The 23,650-nt window shown below is 46.0% G+C and overlaps 1 protein-coding gene across 1 annotated transcript in view; it reads right to left on the bottom strand.

The window, feature by feature from the left end:
• The window catches only part of CUNH19orf81 (chromosome unknown C19orf81 homolog), a 67,198-nt gene that overhangs the window by 28,415 nt on the left and 15,133 nt on the right, over positions 1-23,650 (bottom strand). Inside the window, exon 4 of the mRNA XM_073569936.1 lies at positions 19,633-19,721. Coding sequence (XP_073426037.1) covers positions 19,633-19,721 — 89 coding nt within the window. The remainder of the gene's footprint in view (positions 1-19,632; positions 19,722-23,650) is intronic.

Genomic DNA, 23,650 nt, shown 5'->3' with positions numbered 1-23,650 from the left:
GTTAGAGTGTTAGTGGGGTTCAGCACTGCCAGCTGTTCCCCTGCTGTGGAGATGGCAAGTCTCCTGCTGCCTTCACCTGCCAAAATCCAGTAGGCCCCAGCCTGCTCCTCGCCTAATCCTGGGCTCCAACAGCGTCAGTTGGTGTTCAGAAGTGTCGTCTCCACAGAGCCAAACACATTCGTTAGAGTGTTAGTGGGGTTCAGCACTGCCAGCTGTTCCCCTGCTGTGGAGATGGCAAGTCTCCTGCTGCCTTCACCTGCCAAAATCCAGTAGGCCCCAGCCTGCTCCTCGCCTAATCCTGGGCTCCAACAGCGTCAGTTGGTGTTCAGAAGTGTCATCTCCACAGAGCCAAACACATTCGTTAGAGTGTTAGTGGGTTTCAGCACTGCCAGCTGTTCCCCTGCTGTGGAGATGGCAAGTCTACTGCTGCCTTCACCTGCCAAAATCCAGTAGGCCCCAGCCTGCTCCTCGCCTAATCCTGGGCTCCAACAGCGTCAATTGGTGTTCAGAAGTGTCGTCTCCACAGAGCCAAACACATTCGTTAGAGTGTTAGTGGGGTTCAGCACTGCCAGCTGTTCCCCTGCTGTGGAGATGGCAAGTCTCCTGCTGCCTTCACCTGCCAAAATCCAGTAGGCCCCAGCCTGCTCCTCGCCTAATCCTGGGCTCCAACAGCGTCAGTTGGTGTTCAGAAGTGTCGTCTCCACAGAGCCAAACACATTCGTTAGAGTGTTAGTGGGGTTCAGCACTGCCAGCTGTTCCCCTGCTGTGGAGATGGCAAGTCTCCTGCTGCCTTCACCTGCCAAAATCCAGTAGGCCCCAGCCTGCTCCTCGCCTAATCCTGGGCTCTAACAGCGTCAGTTGGTGTTCAGAAGTGTCGTCTCCACAGAGCCAAACACATTCGTTAGAGTGTTAGTGGGTTTCAGCACTGCCAGCTGTTCCCCTGCTGTGGAGATGGCAAGTCTCCTGCTGCCTTCACCTGCCAAAATCCAGTAGGCCCCAGCCTGCTCCTCGCCTAATCCTGGGCTCCAACAGCGTCAGTTGGTGTTCAGAAGTGTCGTCTCCACAGAGCCAAACACATTCGTTAGAGTGTTAGTGGGGTTCAGCACTGCCAGCTGTTCCCCTGCTGTGGAGATGGCAAGTCTCCTGCTGCCTTCACCTGCCAAAATCCAGTAGGCCCCAGCCTGCTCCTCGCCTAATCCTGGGCTCCAACAGCGTCAGTTGGTGTTCAGAAGTGTCGTCTCCACAGAGCCAAACACATTCGTTAGAGTGTTAGTGGGGTTCAGCACTGCCAGCTGTTCCCCTGCTGTGGAGATGGCAAGTCTCCTGCTGCCTTCACCTGCCAAAATCCAGTAGGCCCCAGCCTGCTCCTCGCCTAATCCTGGGCTCCAACAGCGTCAGTTGGTGTTCAGAAGTGTCGTCTCCACAGAGCCAAACACATTCGTTCAAGTGTTAGTGGGGTTCATCATTGCCAGCTGATCCCCTGCTGTGGAGATGGCAGTCTCTCCTGCTGTCTCCGCATTCCAAAGACAGTAGGCCTCTGCCTACACCCTCCTATTTCCTGTGCTTCAACTCAGCCAGTTGTAGTTCGGAAGTGCCGTCCACACGGAAAGAGACACTTGCTCCCGTGTCTCAGTGGGGTTCAGTAATGTCAGCTGATCCCCTGCTGTGTGGATGGCAGTCTCTCCTGCTGTCACCTCATTCAAAATACAGTAGGCCTCTGCCTACACCCTCCTATTTCCTGGGCTTCAACACAGCCAGTTGTAGTTCGGAAGTGCCGTCCACACGGAAAGAGACACTTGCTCCCGTGTCTCAGTGGGGTTCAGTAACGTCAGCTGATCCCCTGCTATGTGGATGGCAGTCTCTCCTGCTGTCACCTCATTCAAAATACAGTAGGCCTCTGCCTACACCCTCCTATTTCCTGGGCTTCAACACAGCCAGTTGTAGTTCGGAAGTGCCGTCCACACGGAAAGAGACACTTGCTCCCGTGTCTCAGTGGGGTTCAGTAACGTCAGCTGATCCCCTGCTTTGTGGATGGCAGTCTCTCCTGCTGTCACCTCATTCAAAATACAGTAGGCCTCTGCCTACACCCTCCTATTTCCTGGGCTTCAACACAGCCAGTTGTAGTTCGGAAGTGCCGTCCACACGGAAAGAGACACTTGCTCCCGTGTCTCAGTGGGGTTCAGTAATGTCAGCTGATCCCCTGCTGTGTGGATGGCAGTCTCTCCTGCTGTCACCTCATTCAAAAAACAGTAGGCCTCTGCCTACACCCTCCTATTTCCTGGGCTTCAACACAGCCAGTTGTAGTTCGGAAGTGCCGTCCACACGGAAAGAGACACTTGCTCCCGTGTCTCAGTGGGGTTCAGTAATGTCAGCTGATCCCCTGCTGTGTGGATGGCAGTCTCTCCTGCTGTCACCTCATTCAAAATACAGTAGGCCTCTGCCTACACCCTCCTATTTCCTGGGCTTCAACACAGCCAGTTGTAGTTCGGAAGTGCCGTCCACACGGAAAGAGACACTTGCTCCCGTGTCTCAGTGGGGTTCAGTAAAGTCAGCTGATCCCCTGCTGTGTGGATGGCAGTCTCTCCTGCTGTCACCTCATTCAAAATACAGTAGGCCTCTACCTACACCCTCCTATTTCCTGGGCTTCAACACAGCCAGTTGTAGTTCGGAAGTGCCGTCCACACGGAAAGAGACACTTGCTCCCGTGTCTCAGTGGGGTTCAGTAATGTCAGCTGATCCCCTGCTGTGTGGATGGCAGTCTCTCCTGCTGTCACCTCATTCAAAATACATTAGGCCTCTGCCTACACCCTCCTATTTCCTGGGCTTCAACACAGCCAGTTGTAGTTCGGAAGTGCCGTCCACACGGAAAGAGATACTTGCTCCCGTGTCTCAGTGGGGTTCAGTAACGTCAGCTGATCCCCTGCTTTGTGGATGGCAGTCTCTCCTGCTGTCTCCTCATTCAAAATACAGTAGGCCTCTGCCTACACCCTCCTATTTCCTGGGCTTCAACACAGCCAGTTGTAGTTCGGAAGTGCCGTCCACACGGAAAGAGACACTTGCTCCCGTGTCTCAGTGGGGTTCAGTAACGTCAGCTGATCCCCTGCTTTGTGGATGGCAGTCTCTCCTGCTGTCACCTCATTCAAAAAACAGTAGGCCTCTGCCTACACCCTCCTATTTCCTGGGCTTCAACACAGCCAGTTGTAGTTCGGAAGTGCCGTCCACACGGAAAGAGACACTTGCTCCCGTGTCTCAGTGGGGTTCAGTAACGTCAGCTGATCCCCTGCTGTGTGGATGGCAGTCTCTCCTGCTGTCACCTCATTCAAAATACAGTAGGCCTCTGCCTACACCCTCCTATTTCCTGGGCTTCAACACAGCCAGTTGTAGTTCGGAAGTGCCGTCCACACGGAAAGAGATACTTGCTCCCGTGTCTCAGTGGGGTTCAGTAACGTCAGCTGATCCCCTGCTTTGTGGATGGCAGTCTCTCCTGCTGTCACCTCATTCAAAATACAGTAGGCCTCTGCCTACACCCTCCTATTTCCTGGGCTTCAACACAGCCAGTTGTAGTTCGGAAGTGCCGTCCACACGGAAAGAGACACTTGCTCCCGTGTCTCAGTGGGGTTCAGTAATGTCAGCTGATCCCCTGCTGTGTGGATGGCAGTCTCTCCTGCTGTCACCTCATTCAAAATACATTAGGCCTCTGCCTACACCCTCCTATTTCCTGGGCTTCAACACAGCCAGTTGTAGTTCGGAAGTGCCGTCAACATGGAAAGAGACACTTGCTCCCGTGTCACAGCGGGGTTCAGTAACGTCAGCTGATCCCCTGCTGTGTAGATGGCAAAGTCTCCTGCTGCCTACACAGTCGTACCACTACTGATTTTTAACCGTGCTCCAATTAGGCCTGTGGCTCCACTGTCTCTCGTATTTCCCCTGTCCTCCAACCCTGCCAGTTACAGCTCCGAAGTGGCGTCTGCACAATCCACACTTGTTCCTGTGTTACAGGTGTTCAGTCCGGTCAGTTAATCCCCTGATGTGTGTCCGGCAATGTCGCCTGCTTTGTCCACATTCCCATTATGGGAATGTGGACAGAGCAGGCGACATTGCCGGACACACATCAGGGGATTAACTGACCGGACTGAACACCTGTAACACAGGAACAAGTGTGGATTGTGCAGACGCCACTTCGGAGCTGTAACTGGCGGGGTTGGAGGACAGGGGAAATACGAAAATCAGTGAAGCCACAGGCCTAAGTGGAGCTTGGTTCAAATTAGTAGTCTACAACCGATCTTAAAATTTCTTCAATGCAGCCTCAGCCTGCTCCGTGCTTGTCCCTGGGCTTCAACACAGCCAGTTGTTGCTCGGAAGTGCCGTCTTCACAGAGTAAAACACTAGCTCCTGTGTTTGTGGGGTTCAGTAACGTCAGCTGTTCCCCTGCTGTTTTGATGGCAATCTGTCCTGCTGCCTCCCAATTGACAGCACATCAGGCCTCAGCCTGCTAAGTGCTTGTCCTGGGCTCCAACATCGCCAGTTGCTGCTCATAACTGACTTTGGCACGGGTACTCCCTCCTGCCCAGCTTGGTTCCAGCCCTGCCTGCTGTTTCCGGGAAGTGTCAATGTCAGTTTGCCACCCCAAGTTGCCATGTCGTGTTGCGGTTGGGTTAGCCGAGGCTAGGGTGCCAGCAGTTTAGGTGCTTCCTATGTGGACTGCGGGTTCTGGTAAGAAAGGCTTGTTCCATAGTGCCAGTAGGACAAGCACCCCCTGTAGGACTGTGTGATTCGGTAACTGCGGCCAGCTTGCGGCATGCCAACTTTGCTTTTCAGGGGTAACTTCTGATACCCCTCCGGGTTCCAGCACCGTCAGCTGGTTCTCGTCAGAGCCTTTGGCCTAGGTGCCTCCATCTCGGTATCCGAGTTCCGGCAACGTCTGCTGGTCCTTGGTAGTGCTTTGTAGCACAGGTACCTCCTGCTTAGTAACCGGGTTCCAGCACCGTCAGCTGGTCCTCGGTTGTGCCATTGGCTCTTATTCCTTCTGCTGCCCCTCCGGGTGCCAGCACTGTCAGCTGGTCCTCGCTATTTCCATTTGCTCTTGCAGCTTATGCTACCCCTCCGGGTTCCAGCACCGTCAGCTGGTTCTCGTCAGAGCCTTTGGCCTAGGTGCCTCCATCTCGGTATCCGAGTTCCGGCAACGTCTGCTGGTCCTTGGTAGTGCTTTGTAGCACAGGTACCTCCTGCTTAGTAACCGGGTTCCAGCACCGTCAGCTGGTCCTCGGTTGTGCCATTGGCTCTTATTCCTTCTGCTGCCCCTCCGGGTGCCAGCACTGTCAGCTGGTCCTCGCTATTTCCATTTGCTCTTGCAGCTTATGCTACCCCTCCGGGTTCCAGCACCGTCAGCTGGTTCTCGTCAGAGCCTTTGGCCTAGGTGCCTCCATCTCGGTATCCGAGTTCCGGCAACGTCTGCTGGTCCTTGGTAGTGCTTTGTAGCACAGGTACCTCCTGCTTAGTAACCGGGTTCCAGCACCGTCAGCTGGTCCTCGGTTGTGCCATTGGCTCTTATTCCTTCTGCTGCCCCTCCGGGTGCCAGCACTGTCAGCTGGTCCTCGCTATTTCCATTTGCTCTTGCAGCTTATGCTACCCCTCCGGGTTCCAGCACCGTCAGCTGGTTCTCGTCAGAGCCTTTGGCCTAGGTGCCTCCATCTCGGTATCCGAGTTCCGGCAACGTCTGCTGGTCCTTGGTAGTGCTTTGTAGCACAGGTACCTCCTGCTTAGTAATCGGGTTCCAGCACCGTCAGCTGGTCCTCGGTAGTGCCATTGGCTCTTGTTCCTTCTGCTGCCCCTCCGGGTGCCAGTACCGTCAGCTGGTTCAAGAGGACAAAGAACAGGAAGACAACCACCAAGATGCAGAACAACAAGAGAGAGAAGACAAAGAAGCATAAAAAAAACAAAGCAGAAGAACATTAAGCATAAGACTAATACTCTGAGCAAATGATATTATCTTATTTATAAGCAGAAGAAGACTAAACAGTGTATGGGGGTGAGTCCGTTCCTCCTCGTGGTGCCCCTGGAAAAGGCCTGCTGCTGCAGGCCAAACTGAACGCGGACAAATCCTGTTGTAAATCTTTTGTGACAGGCAGAACGGAAGGTGTAAACTTTTAACTTTTCTAGATAACAACTACAGGAATGCCTGACACAAACAAGAATATGATGAAGAAGAATAGGAAGAAGATGAAGAAGTTGAATATGTAGAATAATAATTGTTGAATAAGAAGAATATGAAGAATGTAAGAAAAGGAAGAAGAAGAAGAAGAATGTAAAAAAAGGAAGTAGAAGAATTTAAAAAAGGAAGAAGAAGAAGAAGAATGTAAAAAAATGAATAAGAAGAAGAATGTAAAAAAAGGAAGAAGAAGAATGTAAAAAAAGGAAGTAGAAGAATGTAAAAAAAGGAAGAAGAAGAAGAAGAATGTAAAAAAAGGAATAAGAAGAAGAAGAAGAAGGTAAAAAAAGGAAGAAGAATAAGAAAGAAGAAGAAAGAAGAAAGAAGAAGAAGACATACATGTCTGGCAAAATATAAATGAGGCTAACATAGTCAATATCTTTGTAACTCCTAACATCTTTAAAAAAAAAGGTTAATTCCTGCTATTCCATTGGATTGGGCTAAACATCTATGGCTTTAATGTCTCCTCCACCTCCCACAATACATTCTACATTATTCTTAGTTGTTTTTCTTCATGTAGAATTAACCTACAAGGAAAGAAAGGGTTTTTTTTAATTCCGATATTTTGGCCCCATTGACTTGCATTGGTTCCCGGTATCGGAATCGGCGATACCGATACTTTTTTTTAAGATCGGCCGATCCATTCCGATCCGATATTTTCAAGTATCGGCTGGTATCGCTCAACTCTAGTTCCGACTTAAACAATTAAATCACTCGTTAAATAAGCAGCATTTTGTTCATTTAGTATAATGCACCCCATAGTCCTCCATATAGTATAATGTGTCCCACAGTCATCCATATAGTATAATGCACTCTCCATAGTTCTCATATAGTGTAATACACTTCCCATAGTCCTTAATATAGTATAATGCATTCGTCGCCAACCTTTCTGACCTTGAGAGCCACATTCAGCTCTGAGAGAGGGTCGCAAACCACATCCATCTCCCTCTGTGAGGGGGTCACAGTTGTGGCAACCACATCCCCCCATTATGGGTATAATAATAACCAAGGCTTTTCCATAGAAATCACTTTGAAGTAGAATACCAAGATTCTGGGGTTCCCACAGCACCCCCATTAAGTATTTTCCCATCAAGCACTCCCACCACACTCACATCCAGCTTCAAGCACCTCTGACCGGTAGTATCATCCTGTCTCCAGTGTACCATAATTAAGTTATCTCTAAATCCTTGAGACCAGTATATGTGCATTCAGATCTGCTCTTCTGTGCAGGGCTACTTGCAAAATTCACAATTTTTAGATGTTGTCTTCATACTGGTTTGCTAGACCTGGAGCTAATACACCAAGCTGGCAGCTTGAGCCACAATTCATTGGACCGCGAGCCACATGTGGCTCAATAGCCAAAGGTTGGGGACCCCTAGTATAATGCATCCCATAGCCCTCTATATAGTATAAGGCACCCTTTAGTCCTACATGCAGTATAATGCAGTCCCCAAAGTCCTCAATATATTATAATGCTTCCTATAGCCTTTTATATAATGCACCCCCATAGTCCTCCATTTAGTACTGTATATATATAATTGTCTTATCATGTCTGTCTAACTGAAATCCTGCGTCGCTGATTGGTCGCGGCAGTTAGGCCGTGACCAATCAGCGACAGTCGCTTAGTCGTCATGGCAACATGGCCGCATCGCTTATTGTACAGGCACATTACAGCCGTTAAAGGCATCACTGCTGTGTCGCTCATTACACAGGCACAGTCCTGTACATATACAATACATTAGGTAAGAACTGAACAGTGACTGCAGCTCTGGGTGTAACAGGAGTACATTAGGTAACAGCAGAACAGTGACTGCAGATCTGGGTGTAACTGGAGTACAGTACATTAGGTAACAGTAGAACAGTGACTGCAGCTCTGGGTGTAACTTGCATACAATACACTAGGTAAGAGCAGAAAAGTGACTGCAGCTCTGGGTGTAACTGGAGTACAGTACATTAGGTAAGATCTGAACAGTGACTGCAGCTCTGGCTGTAACAGGAGTATAATACATTAGGTAAGAGCAGAACGGTGACTGCAGCTCTGGGTTTAACTGGACTACAATACATTAGGTAAAAGCAGAACAGTGACTGCAGATCTGGGTGTAACTGGAGTACAATACATTAGGTAACAGCAGAACAGTGACTGCAGATCTGGGTGTAACTGGAGTACAATACATTAGGTAACAGCAGAACAGTGACTGCAGCTCTGGCTGTAACTGGAGTACACTACATTAGGTAACAGCAGAACAGAGACTGTAGCTCTGGGTGTAACAGGAGTACATTAGGTAACAGCAGAACAGTGACTGCAGATCTGGGTGTAACTGGAGTACAATACATTAGGTAACAGCAGAACAGTGACTGCAGGTCTGTGTGTAACTGGAGTACAGTACATTAGATAAGATCTGAACAGTGACTGCAGCTCTGGCTGTAACAGGAGTATAATACATTAGGTAAGAGCAGAACGGTGACTGCAGCTCTGGGTGTAACTGGAGTACAATACATTAGGTAACAGCAGAACAGTGACTGCAGCTCTGGGTGTAACTGGAGTACAATACATTAGGCAACAGCAGAACAGTGACTGCAGCTCTGGCTGTAACTGGAGTACAATACATTAGGTAACAGCAGAACAGAGACTGCAGCTCTGGCTGTAACTGGAGTACAATACATTAGGTAACAGCAGAACAGAGACAGCTGCTCCGGGTGTAACAGGAGTATAATACACTAGATGGTGGCCCGATTCTATCGCATCGGGTATTTTAGAGTCTCTGTTAAAATAAAAAATGGTTATATACTCACCTTCCGACGGCCCCCGGACTCTGTCCCTCCTCTCACCATGCGCCCGGAATCTTCCGGTTCCAGTAATGCTTAGCGAGAAGGGCCGGAGATGACGTCACTCTCGCAAGAGCGCGACGTCATCAGCGGTGTTTCGCGCAAAGCATTACTGGAACCGGAAGATGCCGGGATCGTGGAGAGGAGAGAAAGAGTCCGGGGACCGTCAGAAGGTGAGTATATAACTATTTTTTATTTTAACATAGACTCTAGAATACCCGATGCGATAGAATCGGGCCACCATCTAGTATAGTATAATTGTAGGCAGCAGATAATTCAGGATACTCTCCAAGCATGTGATAAAAGAGCTTCTTTATTCAGGAACAATCAGGAACAATATATGATAAGCTTAACAGATCAGTAATAAATCATTTGTGTGTCTCTATCTGTTCAGCATCTACAGCAGGCTGCTTCTCTCATACACAAAAACAGGAAAAACAGGAAATACAGTCACATGCTCTCCCTGTGTGAGCTGCTGGGATTTTTTTTGTTCTGACTTTATAAACAGCATGCAAATCTAGCAACTAAACACTCATAGACAGGAATGGAGTTGTTGCACCAAACATATTCCAACAATAATGCACACCTTAGTCCTACATACAATATAATACATTCCCCATAGTCATAAATATAGTACAATGCATCCCATAGTCCTCCATATAGTATAATGCACCCCATAGTCTTCGATGTAGTAAAATGCACCCCGTAGTCCTTATTATAGTATAATGCATTCTCAATAGTCCTTCATACAGTAGAATGCATTTATCATAGTCCCATACAGTATAATGCATTCTCCATAGTCCTCCATACAGTATAATGCACCCCCATATAGTATAATGCACTCTCAATAGTCTTTGATAGAGTATAATGCTGCCCCATAGAGTATAATGCAGCCCCCATAAAGTATAAAACAGCCTCCAGAATATAATGCATCTTCCATAGAGTATAATGCAGCCTCCATATAGTATAATGCGGCCTCCATACAGTAAAATGCCGTCTCAATCGAGTATAATGCAGCCTGGATAAAGTATAATTTAGCCTCTATAGAGTATAATGCTGCTCCATGGAGTATAATGCAGCCCCCATAGAGTAAAAAACAGCTCCAATATAGTATAATGCAGCCCCCATAGAGTATAATGCAGCCTCAGCCACTGGGTGAGGGCCACTTGGGGAGTGGGGGTCCAAGGCAACTGCCTAGTTTGCCTGCCCCTAACGCTGGCCCTAGCCTTATTTGAGCACATTCACTCATCACTAACTATAGCTAATTTTGGATTGGCCCATCGGAGAATAGCTAAATTCCCTGGTGGACTCTTGTGCATGATTAGTTGAGCAGTGGGCTCCCATAGTCCGACACTCCACTATAGTCCCTTGCCACCCCTAATCTGACACTGTCCATCTATGCAAATAGTTTGGAATTGGCGCTGTATACACAAAACAAATGTCTATATTCCAGATTATTTCTAAAATGTTACTTAATGTTTTACATACTATAGTTATACATACCCATCAGATTTGGATGCATTTAGTGTCCTATAATCAGTTCAAGACTGTGCTATTTGACCTGTTCACAACCCCGCACATTTTTTATTTTTCTCATACATGTGGTTTTAAGAACTCTAAAGCTTTTCTTTTGTCTTTTCAATAAATTTTTGCCATTATTATTTTTGATGCATTGAATCTAATTTTTATTTGAATTTTATAATCATAAAAATTATCAGAAAAGAAGGTGGAACCTTTTCGGGTTTTAGGCATTTAAAACCCTGCTTCCCATCCAGTGTATTGTCCTTCTCTACCATATAAAGCATATAGGAGATGCAATCAATTATTTCTTGTTTTATAACTTTGGTTTTTGATTTGGCATTCAACTTTTTGGCGACTTTCAAAAGGAAATTTATAGGAACTGAGAAAAAAAATCTTATAAGTTAAAAAAGTTTTGAAGATTTAATCTGAACATACACTATAGATATACTGTTTCATAACTGTTTTTTTAAGGTGATAGCTATTCATTCCAACACTTTTACAAACATGCACGCATGGTTTGGCCTCATCCAGACACCCTCTCCTTCTATATATGGCAATCGTGAACTACAAATGGCAAAAAAAAAATCTACTGTACCCATAACAGTTTCTTTGTATGACTATCTGGTTCCCTCACTGGTCTCTCTGCTCCCTCTTCAGGACAGGTTGAGAATGTGATTAATGTAACCAATCAGTGGAACCATGGATGACTAAAGCCTATCTATGTACATCCTTTTTTAGGCAGTACAGACATGTAACCAACCATTGGCAGCTGCAAGATGTGTTTTTCACCACTGTGGGAAATGACTAATGTAGTGGTCACATGGCCATCCCCTGAGGAAGAAAAAATACTGTTGCACGCAAAATGTATGTTTCTTTTTGTTTTCAGACCACATTGGTCCCTGTGTTAGAAGAAAAGGGGGTGGACAACTTATTTAAGGACAAAAGGAAAGTGTATGTTGACATTAAGCATGCTTATCCCTTCTGTTTCTAGAGTCTAATGTTCGAGGACAATCGGGACACCTCTGTACAAATTAGTTGGTTGACCAGTCAAAACATTATCAGGTTTGGCCCACTTCATCTAATGTGCATGACCACCTTAAGAAGGTTTACAAATGATCGAGCTTAGCATCTTCATTTAGATGACAGTCCTCCAAACTAAACTTTAGTCAATACCTAGAAATGCAGCATTTTGTTGGGTCATGGTCTTGTTGGTGACCTCTGGCTTGAACTGGAGAATTTATTCCTCACCTTCCAGTAACATTGATCTATTCTTACTCCACTGCATTCTCTCACTGGATAATTACCACACATACAGTCTCATGCCTGTAGTAGTCATTGTTTTCGATAATGATCACAGCTGTTGCTCAGTATTCGGGTTACTGAGACAGACTGCTTCTGTGATTAGCCGGATCCTTTCATCTCGGCTACAAGCTTTTTACATTAAAAGACTCAAGGAAAAAGAAAGTTAAAAAATACACTTAATTGTATGTTATTCCAGCTGTAATCTGGTAAGGCTTTTATCTTCTTTCTTGTTTACTATCAACAAAGGCGTTCTTCACTTAGATATATTAACTCTTATTAAGGGGAAACACGACACATAAAGGCTTCCGATTGGACCATAATGGTAGTTAGTATCTTTGTCCAAACAGTTTCCAGGTGTAACAATCTCAACTTGGAATCATTTTCCCATAACTACATCTTGTTTGATCACTGTGCTTTTTATCAGGAAAACCCAAAGTGTATGTGACTTTCCATCATCCTTGTTGTTTTGTCATAGAAAGTCTCTGGGGTACTGGCTGTCTACAGGAGGTCCAGCTGGTGTATGGAGACCTACTCACTGGCAATGGTCCATGGAAAAAAGTATGAATATTACTGTTAGTTTCATCCAGAGGGGAATAAAACTATGTACTTCCAGACAGCCATCTGTAGACAGATATTTTTGGGTCTTTTTAATTATTATTATTTATTTATATAGCACCATTAATTCCATGGTGCTGTACATGAGATGGGGTTACATCAAAATACAAATATCACTTACAGTAAACAAACTAACAGTGACAGACTGATATAGAAGGAAGAGGACCCTGCCCTTGTGGGCTTACATTCTACAGGATTATGGGGAAGGAGACAGTAGGTCAGTGGTTGCAGTAGCTCCAATGATGTTGAGATGGCCGTGTGGTCATTACAGGTTGTAAGCTTTTGTGAAGAGATGGGTTTTCAGGTTCCATTTGAAGGATCCAAATGTGATGGACAACCAGACGTGTTGGGGCACAAATTCCAGAGGATGGAGGATATTCCGGAGAAATCTTGGGGTCGATTGGGTGTGAAGTGAATAAGCATGGAGGAGAGAAGGAGATCTTGGGAGGACCAGAGATTACGTGAGGGAAGATATTGAGAGATTAGTTCGGAACTATACGGAGGAGAAAGGTTATGGCTTTGTAGGTCAGTGTTAGTAGTTTAAACTGGATACGCTGGGAAACTGGGAGCCAGTGAAGGGATTTGCAAAGAGGGGAAGCAGGAGTGTAGCGAGGAGAGAGATTAATTAGTTGGGCAGCAGAGTTAAGGATAGACTGGAGGGGTGCAAGAGTGTTAGAAGGCAGGCCATAGAGGATGTTGCAGTAGTCGAGGTAGGAGATGATTAGGGCATGCACAAGCATGTAGGTAGAGTGAGGGTTGAGGAAAGGACGAATTCTGGAAATATTTTTGAGCTGGAGGTGACAGGAGGTGGCGAGATCTTGGATATGCGGTTTGAAAGACAGGGCAGAGTCAAGGGTTACTTCAAGGCAGCAGATTACCGGGACAGGGGAAAGTGTGAATTCATTTATTGTGATAGATAGATCGATCAGGGAGGGAAGGTATGCGAGATGGAGGAAAGATAATTAGTTCAGATTTGTCCAAATTGAGTTTGAGGAAGCGAGAGGACAAGAAGGAGGATATGACTGATAGACATTCTGGGTGTAACAATTATATGGGTACTATGGAATCTGATTGCGTGGGATAATATGAAACTGAGACCAGAGTTGATGCAAATAGGTATATTTAACAAGTGTAACAAAACTTACAGAGCACTTCCTGCAATAGTAACGAAAGCATAGCGCGACCGCTAATATAACCAGTCAAACAGTAATACAACGCAGGTGTGTACAAGGCACTAAACATAGAAATCCAGCAGAAAGTATGAGAGCAAGCACACTGCATTTAATGAGGCAGTTCAGCGATATAAAGAATGAGCACGCACACAGCTCTAAAGTGAAGAAGTCCAGCATTCATAAGGATGGAAATGCACTTGGCTCTAAAGGCCCCGTCTCACTAAGCGACATACCAGCGATCCCGACACCGATATCAAGGTGTCAGGATCGCTAGTAAGTCACTATGTGATCGCTGGTGAGCTGTCACACAGACAGCTTCACCAGCGATCAGCACAGCGATGCCGAGCGCCCGGCATCGCTGGCCATCCTGTAAAAAATAGAATCAAAATAAAAAATATAGTTATTCTCACCATCCGATGTCGCGTTCAGTCATCCCGCCTCTATCCACGCTCCGGTCCCAGTGATCCTTTGCATGAATGACCGCGAGATGTCATGGTCTCGCGGTATAACAAAGTCTCGCGGTCATTCGTGCAAAGGATCACTGGGACCGGAGCGTGGAGAGAGGCAGGATGGCTGAACGGGACGTCGGAAGGTGAGAATAACTATATTTTTTATTTTTTTTATTATTTTTTACACCTGATCGCTGGTCTCCCGCCTGTCACACACAGCGATGCGTGCTGGCCAGCAGGAGACCAGTGACCAAAGAAATGTCCAGAGGTTTCTTGCAGCGATCAGCGATACCGGCAGGGGGGCCGCTTGCTGATCGCTGTCACACACAGCGATCTCGCTGGTGAGATCGCTGTTACGTCACAAAAGTTGTGACTCAGCAGCGATCTCGCTACCGAGATTGCTTAGTGAGACGGGGCCTTTAAACGTAGAAGTCCAGCATTAAATAAAAGTGGCATTAACCAGAGAAGGTCATTATATGTACCTTTTGGGCTGAAAGTCCCACACAAGTCCAGCACCGCAGCCCAGACAAACACAGGCCTAGAGGAGATGATGATGTCAGGATTCCTTACTGGCCACAGGAGTGCCAGGGGCAAATAGCACCAACTAGCAGTCCAGACCGAAGTTAAGCACAGACAGCTTCAGGGAGACGCACAGGCTGTAGGCTGCAGTACATAGAGAGGTAAAGCGTCGAGTAATGAGCAGCAGCAGCAGGGAGTCCACCAGCAGACAGGCAGGAGCTTAGGAGCCAACAGCAGCAATATACTCAGGCAAAGAGGAGCACACGACCCTGACTGAAATAATCAGGACAGACAGGAAGTTCCATGACAGGGCAAGATACAAGACTCCATGTTGGATCAGGGCAAAGCAGGCACAAAGGAAAGTCCGGAATCTTTACACTGGGATTCTGGAGAGCAGAGAGTTGACATCTGAGCCAGAGAGGAAGATCTGAGTGTCATCAGCATATAGATGGTACTGGACGCCATAGGATTTTATGAGTAGTACCAGGCCAAGGGTATAGATTAAGAAGAGAAGGGGTCCTAGGACAGAGCCTTGAGGGACAACAACAGAGAGGGGGTGAGATGAAGAGGTAGTATGGGAGTAGGGAACGCAAAATGTGCGGTTGGTAAGGTATGAGGAGATTCAGGATAGGGCAAGGTCTTTGACACCAAAGGAAGAGAGGATCTGTAGTAGGAAGCAGTGGTCAACTGTGTCGAAGGCAGAGGACATGTCTAAAAGAAGGAGTATAGAGAATTGTCTTTTAGCTTTGGCTGTAAGTCATTCGTAAATTTGGTCAGGGCAGTCTCAGTGGAATGGTGGGGAAGGAAGCCAGATTGTAGGTTGTCAAAGAGCAAGTTAGATGGAAAGTGAGAGAAATGTTCAGCGTGGACGTGCTGCTCAATGAGTTTGGAAGCAAATGGGAGTAAAGATATGGGGAGATAGCAGGACATAGTGATCGGGTCAAGGGATGGCTTTTTGAGGATACGTGTGATTGTGGCATGTTTGAAAGCAGATGGGAAGGTACCAGAAGTTAGTGATAGGTTGAAGAAATGGGTTAGGGATGGGATTAGTGTAGTGGTGAGGTTGGGGAGGAGGTTGGATGGAATGGGGTCAAGTGCACAAGTGGTGAGGTGTGATTTGGGTAGAAGCTCTCCTTCAGTGATTTTGGATTAGGAAGTAATGGGGTTAGGGCATTGGTCTGGTATATACAGTTGTGGCCAAAAGTATTGACACCCCTGCAATTCTGTCAGATAATACTCAGTTTCTTCCTGAAAATGATTGCAAACACAAATTCTTTGGTATTATTATCTTCATTTAATTTGTCTTAAATGAAAAAACACAAAAAGAATTGTCCTAAAGCCAAATTGGATATAATTCCACACCAAACATAATAAAGAGGGATGACAAAAGTATTGGCAGTGTTCGAAAAATCATGTGATGCTTCTCTAATTTGTGTAATTAACAGCACCTGTAACTTACCTGTGGCACCTAACAGGTGTTGGCAATAACTAAATCACACTTGCAGCCAGTTGACATGGATTAAAGTTGACTCAACCTCTGTCCTGTGTCCTTGTGTGTACCACATTGAGCATGGAGAAAAGAAAGAAGACCAAAGAACTGTCTGAGGACTTGAGAAAGCAAATTGTGAGGAAGCATGAGCAATCTCAAGGCTACAAGTCCATCTCCAAAGACCTGAATGTTCCTGTGTCTACAGTGCGCAGTGTCATCAAGAAGTTTAAAGCCCATGGCACTGTGGCTAACCTCCCTAGATGTGGACGGAAAAGAAAAATTGACAAGAGATTTCAACGCAAGATTGTGCGGATGTTGGATAAAGAACCTCGACTAACATCCAAACAAGTTCAAGCTGCCCTGCAGTTCGAGGGTACAACAGTGTCAACCCGTACTATCCGTCAGCGTCTGAATGAAAAGGGACTGTATGGTAGGAGACCCAGGAAGACCCCACTTCTTACCCCGAGACATAAAAAACAAGGCTGGAGTTTGCCAAAACTTACCTGAAAAAGCTTAAAACATTTTGGAAGAATGTTCTCTGGTCAGATGAGACAAAAGTACAGCTTTTTGGGCAAAGGCATCAACATAGAGTTTACAGGAGAAAAAAAGAGGCATCAAAGAAAAGAACACGGTCCCTACAGTCAAACATGGCGGAGGTTCCCTGATGTTTTGGGGTTGCTTTGCTGCCTCTGGCACTGGACTGCTTGACCGTGTGCATGGCATTATGAAGTCTGAAGACTACCAACAAATTTTTCAGCATAATGTAGGCCCAGTGTGAGAAAGCTGGGTCTCCCTCAGAGGTCATGCGTCTTCCAGCAGGACAATGACCCAAAACACACTTCAAAAAGCACTAGAAAATGGTTTGAGGGAAAGCACTGGAGACTTCTAAGGTAACCAGCAATGAGTCCAGACCTGAATCCCATAGAACACCTGTGGAGAGATCTAAAAATGGCAGTTTAGAGAAGGCACCCTTTAAATATCAGGGACCTGGAGCAGTTTGCCAAAGAAGAATGGCCTAAAATTCCAGCAGAGCATTGTAAGAAACTCATTGATGGTTACCGAAAGTGGTTGGTCGCAGTTATGTTGGCTAAAGGTTGTGCAACCAAGTATTAGGCTGAGGGTGCCAATACTTTTGTCTGGCCCATTTTTGGAGTTTTGTGTGAAATGATCAATGTTTTGCTTTTTGCTTCATTCTCTTTTGTGTTTTTTCATTTAAGACAAATTAAATGAAGATAATAATACCAAAGAATTTGTGTTTGCAATCATTTTCAGGAAGAAACGGAGTATTATCTGACAGAATTGCAGGGGTGTCAATACTTTTGGCCACAACTGTAAAGGGATTGTGGTGGTCGGACAACAAAGACTTGCCTTGTTTGGTCTATCTTATTTTTGAAGTGCGTGGCAAAGTCCTCAAAAGAGATTGGGAAGTAGGAGGGGCAGTGGTGGGCAGAGGAGGGAGTTAAAAGTGTTGAACAACTGTTTGGCATTGTGAGATAAGGAAGATACGAGGGATGTAAAGTAGGCCTGTTAGCAGAGGAGAGATCTGATTTGAATGCGAGTGTTACTTGTTTGAGTGTAGTGAAATCATCTTGCGAAAGCGCTTTCTTCCAACGCCGTTCTGCAATTTTGGATACTTGCCAAAACTTTTTAGTGATGTTATTGTGCCAGCTTTGTCTATTGATTCGTCGCACTCTGCTATGCATGACAGGGGGACCTAGTCGGTGGCTGATGCAAGAGTGGCGTTGTAGAAACTAGTGGCAGTGTCTGTGTCATGGAATGAAGATATGGATGCCAGTGATAGAATAGAGTCAGAGAGTGTGCGAGTGTCTAAAAGTGCGAGATTTCTGTGGGGGTGTGCATGTTGCTGGACATGGATGACAGGTGAGGAGGACAGGGATGAGAAAGTGAGTAGATGGTGGTCAGATAGAGAGAGAGGGGAGGTTGTGAAGTTAGAAAGGGAGCAGAGACGGGTGAAGACCAGATCTAATGTGTGTCCATCAGTGTGGGTGGCTGAGGAGGACCACTGAGTAAGTCCAAAAGATGAAGTAAGGGACAGGAGTTTGGAGGCTGCTGACTGGTGGGTGTCAATGGAGATATTGAAGTCACCCATGATGATGGTGGGAATGTCAGCAGAGAGAAAGTGAAAAAGCCAGGTGGAAAATTGGTCAGCAAAGGCAGTTGTCGGGCCCGAAGGTCGGTATATGATGGCAATTTGAAGGTTGGAGGGGGAGTAGATGCTAACAGAGTGGACTTCAAAAGAAGGGAGGGTAGGGGTGGTATTGGGTTAAAGGTACAGTTGGAAGAAAGGAGAAGGCTCACTCCTCCACCATGTCTGTTGCCAGGGCAAGGAGTGTGGGTGAAGTAGAGGCTGCCATAACATAGCGCAGCAAACCAGAGAAACGCAGGAGTTTTAAATAAAAATCTTTATTACCGTATACAAATGGTTAAAATCATTTACATATTAAACAATGTATTACAATAGACACCAAAAAAATGAGAAATATCACGCCAAGCATTTGGTCATTAATCAAAAACTGTTATTACCATAATAGGTTTTCCCTAGATGGTAACCCTCCATACAGTCATAAGTTGCCCCACAAATCTCCAGGAAATAGGCCATAACAATTTAATGGGACTTGTATAACCATTTATGCTCCATAGTGTCCCACATCTCATGCAGTGCAACCAATATCATAGGACAGATTCTGAAAATTAGGGGGAGGGAGAGGGAAATACTCACACCCAAAAACTTGGCAGCCACATCCCGGGACACCCCGATGTGAGTTTCGCTACTCTCCGTTTGCTTTATCGATTTTGTATTTTTATTTAAAACTCCTGCGTTTCTCTGGTTTGCTATGATTTAGGCAGTTGAGTACTTTGGTGCAGTTACAGGGTGTTTTTCACACCTGGTGCAATTGATTATGAGTCTGGTGTTGGATATATGTAACATAGCGCAGCAGGGGAGGTTGTGTTGGAGGGTGTCACCCATGTTTCGGTGAGGTCCAGGAAGGAAAGATTACGAGAGGTAAAGAGGTCATGAATCACGTGGAGTTTATTGCAGACGGATCGGGCATTCCAGAGTGATGCAGATAGAGAGAGCATGGTGGTGAGCGTCAAGGGCACGGATTTGAGGTGGGCAAGATTTTGGGTGTTTATATTGGATTGGGAGCGATAGAAGGGGTAATAATGGGAGGTATGAGATGTGGGGGTCCAGGATTGGGAGATTTGTCGCCAGCAGTGAGGAGAAGCAGAGAGAGACAGGGCAGGTGGGAGAAGGAGAGTGGGCGGCTTGTTTTGTGTTTTATTAGGAGAGATCTGAGGTTGAGGAGCAGGTCAGTGGAGGAGGACAGGTAGGGGCAAGAGGGAAGGAGAGATTATTACTTGGTTAGAGGGTGCTGGGGTTTGCGGATAGCAAAGGAAAGTGAGGAATAATGGAGCCAAAACTGTTAGACCGTATGTCAGCATGATGAGTGTAAGTGTGGAGGAAAGAGAAAGAAATTTAGTACATTTAAAAACAGTGATTAGTCGTACCTTCTGTTCACTTCTGGCTCATTTCTGGCATATTTCTGCTGTATCCTTACAGAGCCATCCTTATGGAGGCAGATCACGGTCAGACAGACCTGCAACAGTTATAACAAGCTAAGTGCACATTAAATAAGCCAGGTGTTATCAGGAAGGAGGGGCAGCAGAGAGACTGATCACAGACACGGGAGGGGATTAATTAGAAATCAGAAACCAAAAATGCAAACAGGAATTAGTCAGATTCAAATGGACATTTAAAGCCAACTGTGTGTTAGCATCAAGGAATTAAGGTGAAAAAACATGCAAGGGAGAAAAAAAACAGTAATGGCAGACAGATACAGGGTGAGTGGGGTCAGGAAAGATGGGTGATGGTATTACAGCCAGTGGACATACCAGTAATAGCAGACAGGTACAGGGTGAGTGGGGTCAGGAAAGTTGGGTGATGGAATTGCAGCCAGTGGACAAACCAGTAATAGCAGACAGGTACAGGGTGAGTGGGGTCAGGAAAGATGGGCGATGGAATTGCAGCCAGTGGACATACAGGGTGAGTGGGGTCAGGAAAGATGGGTGATGGTATTGCAGCCAGTGGACAAACCAGTAATAGCAGACAGGTACAGGGTGAGTGGGGTCAGGAAAGATGGGTGATGGTATTGCAGCCAGTGGACATACCAGTAATAGCAGACAGGTACAGGGTGAGTGGGGTCAGGAAAGATGGGTGATGGTATTGCAGCCAGTGGACATACCAGTAATAGCAGACAGGTACAGGGTGAGTGGGGTCAGGAAAGTTGGGTGATGGAATTGCAGCCAGTGGACAAACCAGTAATAGCAGACAGGTACAGGGTGAGTGGGGTCAGGAAAGATGGGCGATGGAATTGCAGCCAGTGGACATACAGGGTGAGTGGGGTCAGGAAAGATGGGTGATGGTATTGCAGCCAGTGGACAAACCAGTAATAGCAGACAGGTACAGGGTGAGTGGGGTCAGGAAAGATGGGTGATGGTATTGCAGCCAGTGGACATACCAGTAATAGCAGACAGGTACAGGGTGAGTGGGGTCAGGAAAGATGGGTGATGGTATTGCAGCCAGTGGACATACCAGTAATAGCAGACAGGTACAGGGTGAGTGGGGTCAGGAAAGTTGGGTGATGGTATTGCAGCCAGTGGACATACCAGTAATAGCAGACAGGTACAGGGTGAGTGGGGTCAGGAAAGTTGGGTGATGGAATTGCAGCCAGTGGACAAACCAGTAATAGCAGACAGGTACAGGGTGAGTGGGGTCAGGAAAGATGGGCGATGGAATTGCAGCCAGTGGACATACAGGGTGAGTGGGGTCAGGAAAGATGGGTGATGGTATTGCAGCCAGTGGACAAACCAGTAATAGCAGACAGGTACAGGGTGAGTGGGGTCAGGAAAGATGGGTGATGGTATTGCAGCCAGTGGACATACCAGTAATAGCAGACAGGTACAGGGTGAGTGGGGTCAGGAAAGATGGGTGATGGTATTGCAGCCAGTGGGCATACCCCAGTAATAGCAGACAGATACAGGGTTTGCACTCATATGTGCAGAGCAAGGTCCTTGTTGTCTGGAAGAGATGACTTTGGTGCAGCTCTTTGGGAGTAATTTTCTTTCACAGATTGCCTGGTGGTGTATGTAGGCTTACAGTATATATGAGCATTCCTCGAGGGCAAAAAGGTAGGCAAATTTGGTCTCCTCTATAAAGAAGAAAACTCATCTTAACCTAAGTAGACTAAGGGGTAAGGTTTCTCCTTGAGGAGAGTGACATACCAGCTCTGACTTGTCAAGGTAAGGAGGCTTATTCGCTGTCCAATGCTCCTCTGGGAAATTTAATATGCAAATTGCCTCTTGAGAGAAAAAGAGGACTTGAACTCTATAGCGCCACCTGTTGGTAGTAGCAATCCTACAAGTCTCAATCAACCCTTTAACAAGTCTTGCAATATGACATATATGACATATATCCTAAGCCATTTTACAAGACTCGTTAAAGGGTTGATTGTGACTTGTAGGATCGCTACTACCAACAGGTGGTGCTATAGAGTTCAAGTCCTCTTTTTCTCTTAAGAGGCAATTTGCATATTAAATTTCCCAGAGGAGCATTGCACGGCGAATAAACCTCCTTACCTTGACAAGCCAGAGCTGGTATGTCCCTCTCCACAAGGAGAAACCTTGCCCTTTCGACCTCAATCCAGAGCCTCTCACTTGGCCAAATCAATTCTCATACTTTGCACTGACAAGGGCCAATCGCCCAAAACTCCGTGTCTGCAAATTGAGGTTCTGTTTTGGCTTTTATCCTAAGCTATATTACAAGGCTCATTAAAGGGTTGATTGTGACTTGTAGGATCGCTACTACCAACAGGTGGCGCTATAGAGTTCAAGTCCTCTTTTTCTCTGAAGAGGCAATTTGCTTAGGCCTCTTTCACACTTCCGTTTTTGACAATCAGTCAAGATCCGTCAATTTTGAAAAAAACGCATCCGCCATTTCTCTCTCTCTCTCTCTCCTTCCCGGCCAGCGGTTCCTTTAAATTTCCTCATTTTCAGGATCCGTCTAAAAACGGATCCTGTGCCATCCGTTCACATCAGTTGAGAACGGATCCGCTTGTCTGCCTTTTTGGCGGATTTTAACTGATGCAAATAACTGAAGTGTGAAAGAGGCCTTAACCTAAGTGGATACTCATCTGTTGACATGGACTAGTTTCACTAAGGTCAACTCTAGTCACCAGTAGGATCTCTTGAAGAAAATCAGTACCCCATCAGAGCTGTGTCACAGCTATCTCATCCAACTACCCTGCCCCTACATCTACAGATGGATGTCTAGTAGAGTTGACATGAATCAATTCACAGGACTAGGTCCATCAGCCAAGTCAGTAATTTCTGGCCATTGGATGGGAGTCCTGAGAACCGCCCCCTACCTACTGGCATTGGCAAGTCTTCTTTTGATTAACCGGCCTGGCACAACATCATTGTTGCAACATGACACACATATGACATCACTGTAGGCAGGCTAGTCAAAAGAAGAGCAGTGAATGCTGCAAGGTAGAAAGCGATTTTTAGTCCTCCCATTCAGCAATCAGAGATAATTGACTTGACTGCTGGACTGTGTCCTACAAATCAATGTGTACCAATTCTAGTGTATAGATTACTAATATTGAGCATACATACCTCTGTTCACTTCATTTTCTATGTAACGGATAAAGATTGCCAAGTTTAATAAAAAATAAATGAAGTGGTGGTGCACATGCCCAATCTCTACCCCATTTGGTTTATCAGAGTCCTGCTCTCAGGATAAGTGAGAGATATAAAATAATTTAAAAACTTGGCACAAACCTTTTAACTCTTCTCATTTCTTGAATTAAAATGAAGAAAAAAATGCTTATGATGTATCTACTGTAGAGAATAGTACCCTTTTAGTGTCACATCACCCCAAAAAAGATAAGATAAGAAGATAAGATCCATCAAAACTAGGACTTTTTCCTTTCTTTTAACCCCACAGCACTTGCCTAAGTCCTCTAAGTTCTGGGTTCTCAACTTCTGGTATAGGAACCTCAGGGGATGACAATACTATAGGGGACTTCATAAGTAATACATTGTGTCATCATACCCTTGGGGGGGACCTTCAAAATCTCAGTATGAGTATGGTGTTCTTGACCGGCTGAGATGGAAGATTGAAAATTTGAGTTTCAAATATGAACACATACAATTCCCACTTTCTTCTTTATCTTCAATGAGGTTTTTGGAGCTGTTCAAATAAGTTATACTGATGTGTCCTTTCTTACATTTCCTGTTGGTTTAACATATCCTGAAATGAGTGTTAAAAACAAAACCGGATTTTGTGGACTTCTGTCAGTAGATGTTTTTGCTATACATCTATAACCTGTCTCCCCCATATGTCTCTAAACTAATCTCCCAGTTGCCCCTCTCGTTCATGGCAGAATGCGACGTATCAACAGACAACCCTGGCACAATAACACCACTAAAAAGCTCCGGCAAGTGTCCAGGACTGCAGAACGGAGCT

This window comes from Dendrobates tinctorius, unplaced genomic scaffold, assembly GCF_039654945.1.
Source record: "Dendrobates tinctorius isolate UK_male_01 unplaced genomic scaffold, ASM3965494v1 ptg000028l, whole genome shotgun sequence".
In the NCBI taxonomy this organism is placed as follows: domain Eukaryota; kingdom Metazoa; phylum Chordata; class Amphibia; order Anura; family Dendrobatidae; genus Dendrobates; species Dendrobates tinctorius.
Note: the sequence above shows the minus strand (reverse complement) of the source record. Positions and strands in the feature narration are given on the sequence as shown.